The 12210-nt window shown below is 41.7% G+C and overlaps 1 protein-coding gene across 1 annotated transcript in view; it reads right to left on the bottom strand.

Moving 5' to 3' along the window:
* The window catches only part of TENM2 (teneurin transmembrane protein 2), a 1404789-nt gene that overhangs the window by 250083 nt on the left and 1142496 nt on the right, over window positions 1-12210 (bottom strand). The window contains exon 11 of the mRNA XM_040344668.1: window positions 6727-6927. Within this exon, the coding sequence (XP_040200602.1) occupies window positions 6727-6927 (201 nt within the window). The remainder of the gene's footprint in view (window positions 1-6726; window positions 6928-12210) is intronic.

Raw genomic sequence — 12210 nt, 5'->3', positions numbered from 1 at the left:
TGCTAAAAGATAGGTCATATCTAAATAAATGTTCCGCCATGCCCATTAACATCCCCATAAACACCCTCAATCTTCTCCAGTCTAACTTCCCCTTTACATGGGTCACCTCCTCGATTAAATACCTGGGGGTCAACATCACCCCTAATCACCGAGAACTATTCAAAGCTAATTACACCCCATTATTCAAACGGATCAACACACTTTTGAACACCTGGTCCCCCTACCATATTTCCTTCCTGGGCAGAGTGTGCGCTATAAAAATGACCATTCTTCCTAAACTCTTATATTATTTCCGCTCACTTCCAATTAACGTTTCGAGATCCAAGCTGGAAGCCATACAGAGACTTATAAACAAATTCATATGGGCAAACAAGAGACCCAGATATAGCTACGCACTACAACACAGATCCCAATCTTCTGGCGGCCTAGGCCTCCCTAATATCTGGAAGTACTTCCTGGCTGCGAGACTATCACAACTATCCCAGTGGTTCTCTCCGATCAGGAACATTCCCTGGCTGATGTTTGAGTCCTCATCCATCGCCCCTCTATACCTACAGGGGATTCTGTGGTCAAGATATGTCCTATACCGTGACCTCATCAAGCGCAACATTATAGTAGCCCACCTGTACCAACTCTGGCTCAACACTAGAGACCTTTTTCAGTTATCCTCAGAGATCTCCCCCCTCACATCATTTCTGGGAGACCCTAGACTTATCTCAGCCTACCATGATAGGCCTTCATTTTCCATCTGGATAAACCGTAATCTACTCACTTTGAATTCACTGCAATCCAGGTGGAGATTTAAAACATTTGAATCCCTACAAAGCGAACACAGTATTCCCCCCTCTGAACATGAAAATTTTTTACTGATCAAGTCCTTCTATCAAAAACACTTTTCACTCTCCACCACTCCCACAGTCACTGTTTTCGAGAGGGTGTGCCTGTCCTCCTCCAGAGACAGGGGTATGATCTCCAGATTATACAATTACCTTAATTCCCACTCCATCCCTGAAAAGTCCCACCCTATGCTTCAATGGGAGGCCGAACTGAATGTCACCCTTCCCCTTGACACCTGGCTCACCATGTCGACTAATCTTAGGAAATGTAATAGAGCAATCTCTTTCAGAGAAACCCCAATGAAACTGTTCGCCAGATGGTACCTTACCCCGTCTAAGATTCACACCTTTTACCCTACACTCCCTCCATATTGCTTCAGGGGCTGTCAGACAGAGGGCACACTGCTTCACATATTTTGGAACTGCCCACGCTTGTCCCCCCTGTGGTTGGAAGCAGCCAACAGATTTGAAAAATCTTCCAAACATAGATTCCCTCTCACGCCTCAAATTTGCCTCCTCTATGACAACATCCCTGATGTGCCCCTTCCATGTTCTAGACTTTTCCATTCACTCTGTAGCTCTATTCAGTAGATGATTGCATTTAACTGGAGATCTGATGTTATATCATGGCCTCAGGTACTTGATAGGATGGATCTCTTGATGCTCACTGAGAGAATCTACCATGTTCTCAATGATAGCCGTCACATCTTTGAAACAAAATGGGCATACTGGTCACTCCCCGATTGAATGTACCATTCCCTCTATAGATATATCCATGTTCTATATTGCTGATTGGTTAGTCTAAGCCTCAACATAGCACCGATATGATTACCCATCATTGACCATTCTATGTATATTCATGTGTGTACTTCTATGATGTACTTTTTCCACAACTTACATGTACTAACGTTGCTTGTATGCGATTTATTGTTCTACAATAAAAACTTTTGTAAACAAAAAAAGATAGGTCATAGGCTGGTTGGTTTACAAACAGAAGCAAACGAGGATCTGTCCATTTGCATCAGTGGTACTCCTGCCACTAAATTACAGATTCTTGAACAGCTGTTACTTTAAAAAAAGCCAGCCAATGTTAATGGGCGCCATCATTCACCAAATTTTCTCTTTTAATTCTTAAAGGATACCCAGCCAGTTTGCTTGTATACAGCAGGCAGCCATTGATCTGTAATTTGACGGTATAAGGGCCACAGGCTAGCATCATTAGACTGAAGGTCATTGTGGCAGCAGGATATAAACATTGAACTTCAGGTTGTTATTATGGTTGGTAATGATCTTTATTGCTGATTGATGTGATTGATGTCATATTTACATCAGGAGACATAGTATAATTTTTTTTAAAGAACTTCACAGTGTGGGTGCTTTATATACTTTATATACTTTTTACTTTATATACTTTTTGGGAATGATTATGAGGTTTCAGAATATGCACTCTATTTACTACCCTAGGTGTGGCGATCTGGGGCCTCTTTATTATAAAGGGGGACTTACAGATTCTGATAACCCCATTTATTTTAGGAGGGCAAGTGTTACCACTTCTCTTAGCAAGGAACCCTCCTAATGTTTAAGGCATGTGACCAAGTATGGTCCAGAGGTAGGGGTACATACTAACTACCGTCCTTTTCCTGGCTACCCAGGCTACATGCTACAAACTTTAAGGGGAACCTTCCCTTTTTTTTTTTTGGAAATATAAATGAATACAATACACAATGGGGTTTAGTGGGGTTATCAGAATCACTGTATTCCTGTCACTGGAGATGAAAGCAGAGAGACACAGCAATGTTCATATGAGTGTAGCATGATTTTTAAAGCTCATCATTTAATGCAATTTAAAAATGTCAACTCATCTTATCCCCATATATCAGCGTAGTTGCTAACCAAGCAACTGGAACAGGCTCCTTCCCTAGGGAAACTCTAGCGGTCCTCATTGTAGCAACACCCAAACCCCTGGAACCTTCCTTAGACCCCGCAAGCTTTAGGCCAATATCCTTGTTAAATAGCGATATCAAAATATATGCCAAATTATTAGCCAACAGACTGTATCTTATGGCCACCCTAGTGCACCCTGACCAAGTACGGTTTATTAACAGACGTCGGGCTCCCGATAGCACTAGGAGATTCATTGATTTAATTCAGTAGGCAGAGTATCACCAAGACGCCTTCTCTGCTTCTTTCCCTGGACGCAGAGAAGGAGTTTGATCGGATGCACTGGGGCTATCTTAAACAAGTCCTACAGAAATTTGGCCTTACTGACTCATTTGGACAAGCTATTCAAGCCCTATACTCCAACCCCCAAGTATGGATATCTGGCATGTTGTCAGATCCATTTCATATTTCCAATGGCACTAGACAGGGTTGTTCAATGTCTCCCCTCATCTTCACTCTTGTTATTGAACCCCTTGCAGAATCTACTCATGCTTGCAATGAAATTAAAGGACTAGCAATCGGTCAGGAAGAATCATTGGATCTTATGCGGATGACACTCCTTGCCTTAACTGATTCCTCTCCTCTTTACTGGTGCTACAAACTATTTTAAGGGAGTTTGGTTTAATCTCCCTACATAAAGTAAACAAATCAAAATTGTCTATACTACCTCTTCGACTCCCTTCATCATTACAAAAACAAGTTTCAGAGGTTTCCTCTTTCTTTTGGGTGCACTCAACCCAGATAACGTATTTAGGTATTAGATCCCCTGGCAACCACATTTTCAAGGCAAACTACTCTCTATTGCTCAGTAGACTCTCTGAACTTTATAAGAGTTTATCCAAAGCTACAGTCTCTTGGACAGTTAAAATAGCCCTTTCCAAAATGTTGATTTTGCCTGTTTATTTTGCCTCATGTGTTGTACTTTTTTCAATCTATGCCTCTTCCTATATTATCAGCACACCTTAAGACTCTGCAAAAAATGGTGAATACTTTCATATGAAACAACAAAAAATCTAGAGTGGCTAAAGGCTCTATTTCCCATGCAGTATTAGGAGCTCCTGACCTCTCTAAATATTATAAAGCTTCCATTTTAGAACAAACTCAATTCTGGTGATCGCCCACATCAGACAAGAGATGGATCCAAATTGAGCAACAAGCAATAACTTATGACCTCCAGGCTGTGCTAGGGGCCTCTTCGCTCACCCATAAAATCCCCAAATCCTTCTTAGACACAGCCAACGCTACACTTCGTACATGGGTCTCCACCCTAAAGCTTGCTGGCCATGACCTCAAAATAATTGACTCAAACACCCCACTTTCGGCACTATCCATAGTAATCCCAGACCTGGACATATCGTCATGGAGAAGCCGGGATCTCAACTTAGTGGCTCAACTATTTGATCCACATCAAATGCGAGCCTTCGAAGACCTTACAAAAACTTTTGGTATCCCTCACAAAGACTTCTATAAATATTTACAAATCTGACACTTCCTGTCCCTCATGAAAAAGGGGAGGCTATACTGTTAAAATCTATATACATGTTCTTCACTTCAGAGAAAATGCTCAAACACAAAGCCTTATGCCGCGTACACACCATCACTTTATGTGATGAAAAAAAACGACACTTTCTGTGAAGTAAAAAATGACGTTTTTGAAACTTCAATTTTCAAAGACGAAGTTGCCTACACACCATCGTTTTCTCACAATGATCTTGCAAAGTGAGGTTACGTTCCACCACGTTTTACCATTGAAGCTTGCTTCTGGGCATGCGTGGATGAAAAAACGTCTTAGAAAACTACGTTTTTTGCTACACACGGTCAATTTCTGTGAAGTAAAAAGTGCACTTTTGAAAAACGACACATAAAATTGAAGCATGCTTCAATTTTTTTTGGTCGTTTTTTACAAGACATAAAACGACGTTTTCCCACACACACGGTCAATTAAAGTGACGTTTTTAAAAACGTCATTTTTTTTCATCACATAAAGTGATGGTGTGTACGCAGCATTATACTCTAAGATGATACCGGACAAGCTCCCAACTATGATCGCTTGGGAATGTGATCTCCTACATGACCCAAAAAAACTATCCTAATGCATCTCTTATTGGGAAATGGCACAAAAAAAGTTCTTACACCACATATTAACTCTATGACAGCCTGACACCCATTATGTTGGAGGAAATGCAGACACGTGGGATTCATTGGGCATATATGGTGGTACTGCCCAAAGATTACATTCTGGAAAGATGTCTTTGCCCTTATTTCGTTTGCCACTGGGATGAGTCGCCCTTCCGACTCCAGAATCTGCTCTTTTTGGCATTCGTTTGGACAAATGGCCAAGCAAGACTTATGTATTTTTTACTCATGTCTTAATAGCCACCAGAAGGGCTAGGGCCAATGCATGGAAATCTGAATATACTCCTTCCCTCCACACAGTTATAAACTTCCTAAATACATACGCTACCTTTGAAAAAATGTTTGCACAAATTCAAGATAAAATCTCCTTATTTCAGGTCAACTGGGCACTCTGAATTAAAGATGATAGAAACACTCTTGGGCCTTGGTAATGATTCTTATGCTCTCCTTCATGTGCTCTTTAGTTATATCATTCTGTTTGAAACGTATTGGGGGAAAAAACTCCTCACTGTTATTAAACAAGATGCAGCTTTACACATTATATGGTACCAGTAATTGATAAAGCTATTATATAAGTATTTATTTCTCTACACCCATAGCATTCTTTCCCCCCTTCCCCTTACTTTCTCTTCTGACTAATGTAATGCCTCCCTTTGCTAGTTGGTGTCCTGTTGGTGACCAATGGAATAATTTATATTGAGCTATGTTTCTTCTGTTGTATTTTGTACAAAACTCTTTTAATAAAGACTTCAAATAAAAAAAAAAATGCCAACTCTCAAGAAGGTAAATGTATAAAGGTCGAAGGTGTAAAGGTCGTCGACCCTTCATACCCCCGCCCACTGACGCCACAGCTGATGAGGAAGCAACTCTCAGATTAACTCAGGCCCCGTACACACGTCCGAGGAACTCGACGTGCCAAACACATCAAGTTCCTCGGCGAGTTCAGTGTGGAAGCCGCCGAGGAGCTCGGTGGGCCGACTTTCCTCATTGAACAACGAGGAAAAAGAGAACATGTTCTCTTTTCGGCCCGACGAGTTCCTCGTCGGCTTCCTCGCTGAAAAGTGTACACACGACCGAGTTTCTCGGCAGAATCCAGCTCCGACCGAGTTTCTGGCTGAATTCTGCCGAGAAACTCGGTCGTGTGTACGGGGCCTCAGAGTCCTGGAATCCACCAGTGCCCAAACCCATGTGACATGCCTTTATACCAGTGTTTCTCAATTCCAGTCCTCAGGCCCCCCTAACAGGTCAGGTTTTCAGGATTTCCATTATTTTGCACAGGTGATTTGATCAGTTTCACTGCCTTAGTAATCACCACAGCCTTTTCATCTGAGGGAAATCCTGAAAACCTGACCTGTTGGGGGGGCCTGAGGACTGGAATTGAGAAACACTGCTTTATACGTATTACTTCTTGTGAGTTGCCATTTTTTATTGCTTTAAATGATGAACTTTACTAATCATACTGAGCGCTGCTGTGTTTTCCTGTTTTCTTGTTCACAGAGCTACTTTATCCCTGTCAGCTGGCTTTTTTTTTTATAATTCATAGCCCCAGCTTTTTCTCTGCCCACCTCATTTCCCCGTCGCTTCCCAAGCGCCACTGCACACCCCTGTGTCACTGGAGATGTCAGTGGCAGTTAGTTCCCACAGAGTGTCAGTTAGTATCAGATTGTCCACCACACTCACAGTCCCACTATAAGTCACTTATGGCCACCATTACTAGCATAAAAAAATACAAATTCCAGTATATATAACATCGATCAATGTATTCATAGAAAACCTGAACATAAACATGAACGTGAAAAGTAACTTTTCTTACCAACAGAGCAATCCGGACCCATCCAGTTAGGATCACAACTACACAGACCTGTGTCAGTAAGGTAAGTGCCATGCCCACTGCATTGATCTGGACACTGAGTTCTTGGAAGTTCGCAGCTCTGGCCTCCCCATCCAGGACTGCAGAGGCATTCCTTGTTTACACAGACTCCATGGTTGGAACATGTTGGGTCAATGCAGTCAACTATAATTGTAGACACACACAAAAAATAAATCTCTTTCATAAACCTGTTGTTATCCAAAATGAAAGCGTCAACTTTTCAAGCATACTGGTAAAATAGTGAAATAATATGAAACGTTTAGAGTCCCATTGGTAATTTCTATAGATAGGATAAACAATGTGTGTGTGTATCTATCTATCTATCTATCTATCTATCTATCTATCTATCTATCTATCTATCTATCTATCTATCTATCTATCTATATCTATATCTATATCTATATCTATATCTATATCTATATATATATATATATATATATATATATATATATATACAGTATATACAGTGAGGGGGAAAAAGTATTTGATCCCCTGCTGATTTTGTACATTTTTCCACTAACAAAGAAATGATTAGTTTATAATTTTAATGGTAGGTTTATTTTAACAGTGAGAAACAGAATAACAACATCCAGAAAATAAATCCTTTTAACCTCCCTGGCGGTATGATTCTTTCAGAAAAAAGGTGCTGAAAGCGGTACCATTATTTGCAGGGAAATTTGGCGTTTTATACTGTAGGCCTGTAATTCTTAGGAATAACTCACTTAAATCGGACCAAACAAGAGTATTGTAGGGATCCCGGGTATGACATTTTTTTAAAAACAAAATTATAAATTATAATATAATAAATAATTATAAATAATTATAACGAATAATAATATAATTATGATAAAAAGTATTCAATAATGTAATCAACTCAAAATCACTGAAATTTGCTCAGTTGCAGAATTGTCGCTGTCATTACTTTTATTTTTTTATGACGAATTTCCCCACAAATCGCTATCGCACAATTCTGCAAGTCATTATAATTTATTATCGCTGTTTTCTAGCTGCTCTAAAACCATTTTTGACATAAAGGGACACTTTTGGTTGCTATGGACAATCTACAGTTTGCAGGCAGAAAGAAAGGTTTTTATTACATAAAAGTACATGTAGGACACTGGGCAGACCACTAGGGACAAGGGGGGGGGGGGGTGTATTTTTTACATACAGTACTGTAATCTATAAGATTACAGTATACTGTATGTAATGTGTTTGTTTACGTTTTTGAATTTGGCTTCGTTCTCCGCTCCCGTGCGTCGTAACGTCACAGGGAATGGAGAACGGCGGCACAGTAGGACGCTGTGTGAATCGAGCGAGCACCCGCTAGCTCACACAGCGAGGTGGCATCGCTAGATCCAGGCACAAGGTAAGTAAACACAGTCTGTGGATCCAGCGAGGCGAGCCCGAGTCTGACTCGGGGTTACCGATCGCAGCACAGAAATCTAACCCCGAGTCAGACTCGGGAACACTGCCAGGAGGGTTAAAAAAAGTTATAAATCTATTTGCATTTTAATGAGTGAAATAAGTATTTGACCCCTTCGCAAAACATGACTTAGTACTTGGTGGCAAAACCCTTGTTGGCACTAACAGAGGTCAGACATTTCTTGTAGTTGGTCACTAGGTTTGCACACATCTCAGGAGGGATTTTAGCCCACTCCTCTTTGCAGATCCTCTCAAAGTCATTAAGGTTTTGAGGCTGATGTTTGGTAACTTGAACCTTCTGCTCCCTTCACATATTTTCTATGGGCTTAAGGTCTGGAGACTGACTAGGCCACGCTATACAAATCAAACTGTGGAGGCCATTGGATTACAGTGAACTCATTGCCATGTTAAAGAAACCAGTAGTGAGATGACTTGAGCTTTTTGACATGGTTCATTATTTTGCTGGAAGTAGCCATCACAAGAGGGGTACACTGTAGTCATAAAGGAATGGACATGGTCAGCAACAATACTCAGGTAGGCCATGGCATTTAAAAAATGCTCAATAGGTACTAAGGTGTGCCAAGAAAACATCCGCCACACCATTAGACTACCACCACCAGCCTGAACAATTGATACAAGGCAGGATAGATCCATGCTTTCATGTTGTTTATGCCAAATTCTGACCCTACCATCTGAATATCGCAGCTGAAATTGAGATCCATCAGACTAGGCTACGTTTTTCCAAAATTCTATTGTCCAATTTTGGTGAGCCTGTGCGAAATGTAGTCTCAGTTTCCTCTTCTTAGCCAACAGGAGTAGCACCCGGTGTGGTCCTTTACTGCTGTAGTCCATCTGCTTCAAGGTTGGATGTGTTATGCGTTCAGAGATGGTATTCTGGTGGTTATGACTACTGTGGCTTGTCAATGAATACCTCTATTGTATAAGAGCAACGACCAGAGTGCGTATCATCTTTTCCTCATAATTCTACGCAGCCAGCGACTGTGGATCAAGAACCCGGGAGCTCTGCTTTCCATGTGATGTATGGGTAGTAGCACTGACTTTTTTGTTTATATTATGGTATTCTGCATACCTTGGTTGAGTTACTGTTGCATTTTTATCATCTCGAACCATGGCCATTCTTCTCTGATCTCTGACATCAACAATGCATTTTTGTCCACACAATTACCGCTCACTGGATATTTTCTCTTTTTCTGGAACATTCTCTGTAAACCCTAGAGATAGTTGTGCGTGAAAGTCCCAGTAGATTAGTAGTTCATGAACTACTTAGACCAGCTTCTCTGGCACCAACAACCAGGCCACATTCAAAGTCACTTACATGCCCTTTCCTCCCTATTCTGATGCTCAGTTTGAATGTCAGCAAGTCATCTTCACCACGTCTAGATGCCTAAATACATTGAGTTCCTGTCATGTGATTGGCTGACTAGCAATTTGTGTTACCAAGCAATTTAACAGGTGTATCTAATAAAGTGGTCGGTGAGTATATATATAAATATATATATATATATATACAGTATCTCACAAAAGTGAGTACACCCCTCACATTTTTGTAAATATTGTATTTTATCTTTTCATGCCACAACACTGAAGAAATTACACTTTGTTACAATGGAAAGTAGTGAGTGTACAGCTTGTATAACAGTGTACATTTGCTGTCCCCTCAAAATAACTCAACACACAGCCAATAATGTCTAAACTGCTGGCAACAAAGTGAGTATACACCTAAGTGAAAATGTCCAAATTGGGCCCAATCAGCCATTTTTCCTACCCATTGTCATGTCAATTGTTAGTGTTACAAGGTCTTAGGTGTGAATGAGGAGCAGGTGTGTTAAATCTGGTGATATTGCTCTCACTTTCTCTTACTGGTCACTGGAAGTTCAACATGGCACCTCATGGCAAAGAACTCTCTGAGGATCTGAAATAAAAATTGTTCCTCTACATTAAGATGGCCTAGGCTATAAGAAGATGAAAATGAGATGCAGCACGATGGCCAAGACCATACAGCGGTTTAACAGGACAGGTTCCACTCAGAACAGGCCTCACTATGGTCAACCAAAGAAGTTGAGTGCACATGCTCAGCGTCATATCCAGTGGTTGTCTTTTGGAAATAGACATATGAGTGCTGCCAGCATTGCTGCAGAGGTTGAAGGGGTAGGGGGTCAGCCTGTCAGTGCTCAGACCATACAACGCACACTGCATCAAATTGGTCTGCATGACTGTAGCCCCAGACAGAAGCCTCTTCTAAAGATGATGCCCAAGAAAGCCCACAGTTTGCTGAAGACAAGCAGACTAAGGACATGGATTACTGGGACCATGTCCTGTGGTCTGATGAGACCAAGATAAACATATTTGGTTCAGATGGTGTCAAGCGTGTGTTGTGGCAACCAAAGGGAGTACAAAGACAAGTGTGTCTTGCCTACAGTCAAGCATGGTGGTGGGAGTGTCATGGTCTGGGGCTGCATGAGCACTGGGGAGCTACAGTTTATTGAGGGAACCATGAATGCCAACATGTACTGTGACATACTGAAGTAGAACCTGATCCACTCCCTTCAGAGACTGGGCCTCAGGGCAGTATTCCAACATGATAAGGACCCCAAACACACCTTCAAGATGACCACTGCCTTGCTAAAGAAGCTGAGGGTAAAGGTGATGGATTGGCCAAGCATGTCTACAGACCTAAACCCTATTGAGCATCTGTGGGGCATCCTCAAACAGAAGGTGGAGGAGTGCAAGGTCACTAACATCCACCAGTTCTGTGATGTCATCATAGAGGAGTGGAAAAGTACTCCAGTGGCAACCTGTGAAGCTTTGGTGAACTCCATACCCAAGAGGGTTAAGGCAGTGCTGGAAAATAATGGAGGCCACACAAAATATCGACACTTTGGGCCCATTTTGGACATTTTCACTTGTACTCGCTTTTGTTGTCAGCGGTTTAGACAGTAATGGCTTTGTTTTGAGTTATTTTGAGGGGACAGCAAATGTACACTGTTATACAAGCTGTACACTCACTACTTTACATTGTAGCAAAGTGTAATTTCTTCAGTATTGTCACATGAAAAGATATAATAAAATATTTACAAAAATGTGAGGGGTGTACTCACTTTTGTGAGATACTGTATATACTGTATATATTGGCTTATATGGTACATTTTTATTGAAAATTAGACAGGTGGGGTTGATTTACTTATGGGAGTCCACAAGCGCCATCAGAACTGATGAAGGAGGCTTTGCCGTGCCTTTGAAGTATCTTCTGATTGGCCAGACACAGTGGTAGGTGGCTCCCCACTCTGACAGCTCGGAACACTCCTACACAGTGTTATACAGCCGGCTTCCTCCCCAGGTCCTTTGATGCTTCAGCTTTCCGCCGACACATGGCACTCGTTGACTCTTCTACAGGGATACCGCAGCGGCTCTTCTGTGATACTGGATCTGGAAAGCACCTACCCTCACTAGCACTATGTAAGTGCACCTTATAATGTCAACAATTTGTATTTTAATTGAATAAAATAATGCTTCTCTTCCTTTTTTGCTTTCTTTTTCCCATAGTAATCGGGTTCCCCAGCCTTGCTCCCTTTGCAGCATTTGTTTCAGAGACTAAGGCCCCATACACACCATAGAATCTATCCGCAGATAAATCCCATCAAATGGGTTTCTGCGGATAGATCCTATGGTGTGTACACGCCAACGGATATTTATCCGCAGAGAAATCTCCCCTGGGATGGATTTCCAGCAGATGGATATTTGCTGACATGCACAACAAATCCATCTGCTGGAATCCATTCCAACGGATGGATCCGCTCGTCTGTACAGACTTACCGGATCCATCCGTCTAAAGGGATTCCCCGCACGCGTCGTAATGATTTGACGCATGCGTGGAATTCCTTATATGACAGCGTCGCGCCCGTCGCCGCGTCATAATAGCGGCGACGGCGCGACACGTCATCGGCAGAGGATTTCAGCGCGGATTTCAATGCGATGGTGTGTACA

This window comes from Rana temporaria, chromosome 3 (assembly GCF_905171775.1).
Source record: "Rana temporaria chromosome 3, aRanTem1.1, whole genome shotgun sequence".
NCBI lineage: Eukaryota > Metazoa > Chordata > Amphibia > Anura > Ranidae > Rana > Rana temporaria.
This window is presented reverse-complemented; position numbering and strand designations above follow the sequence as displayed.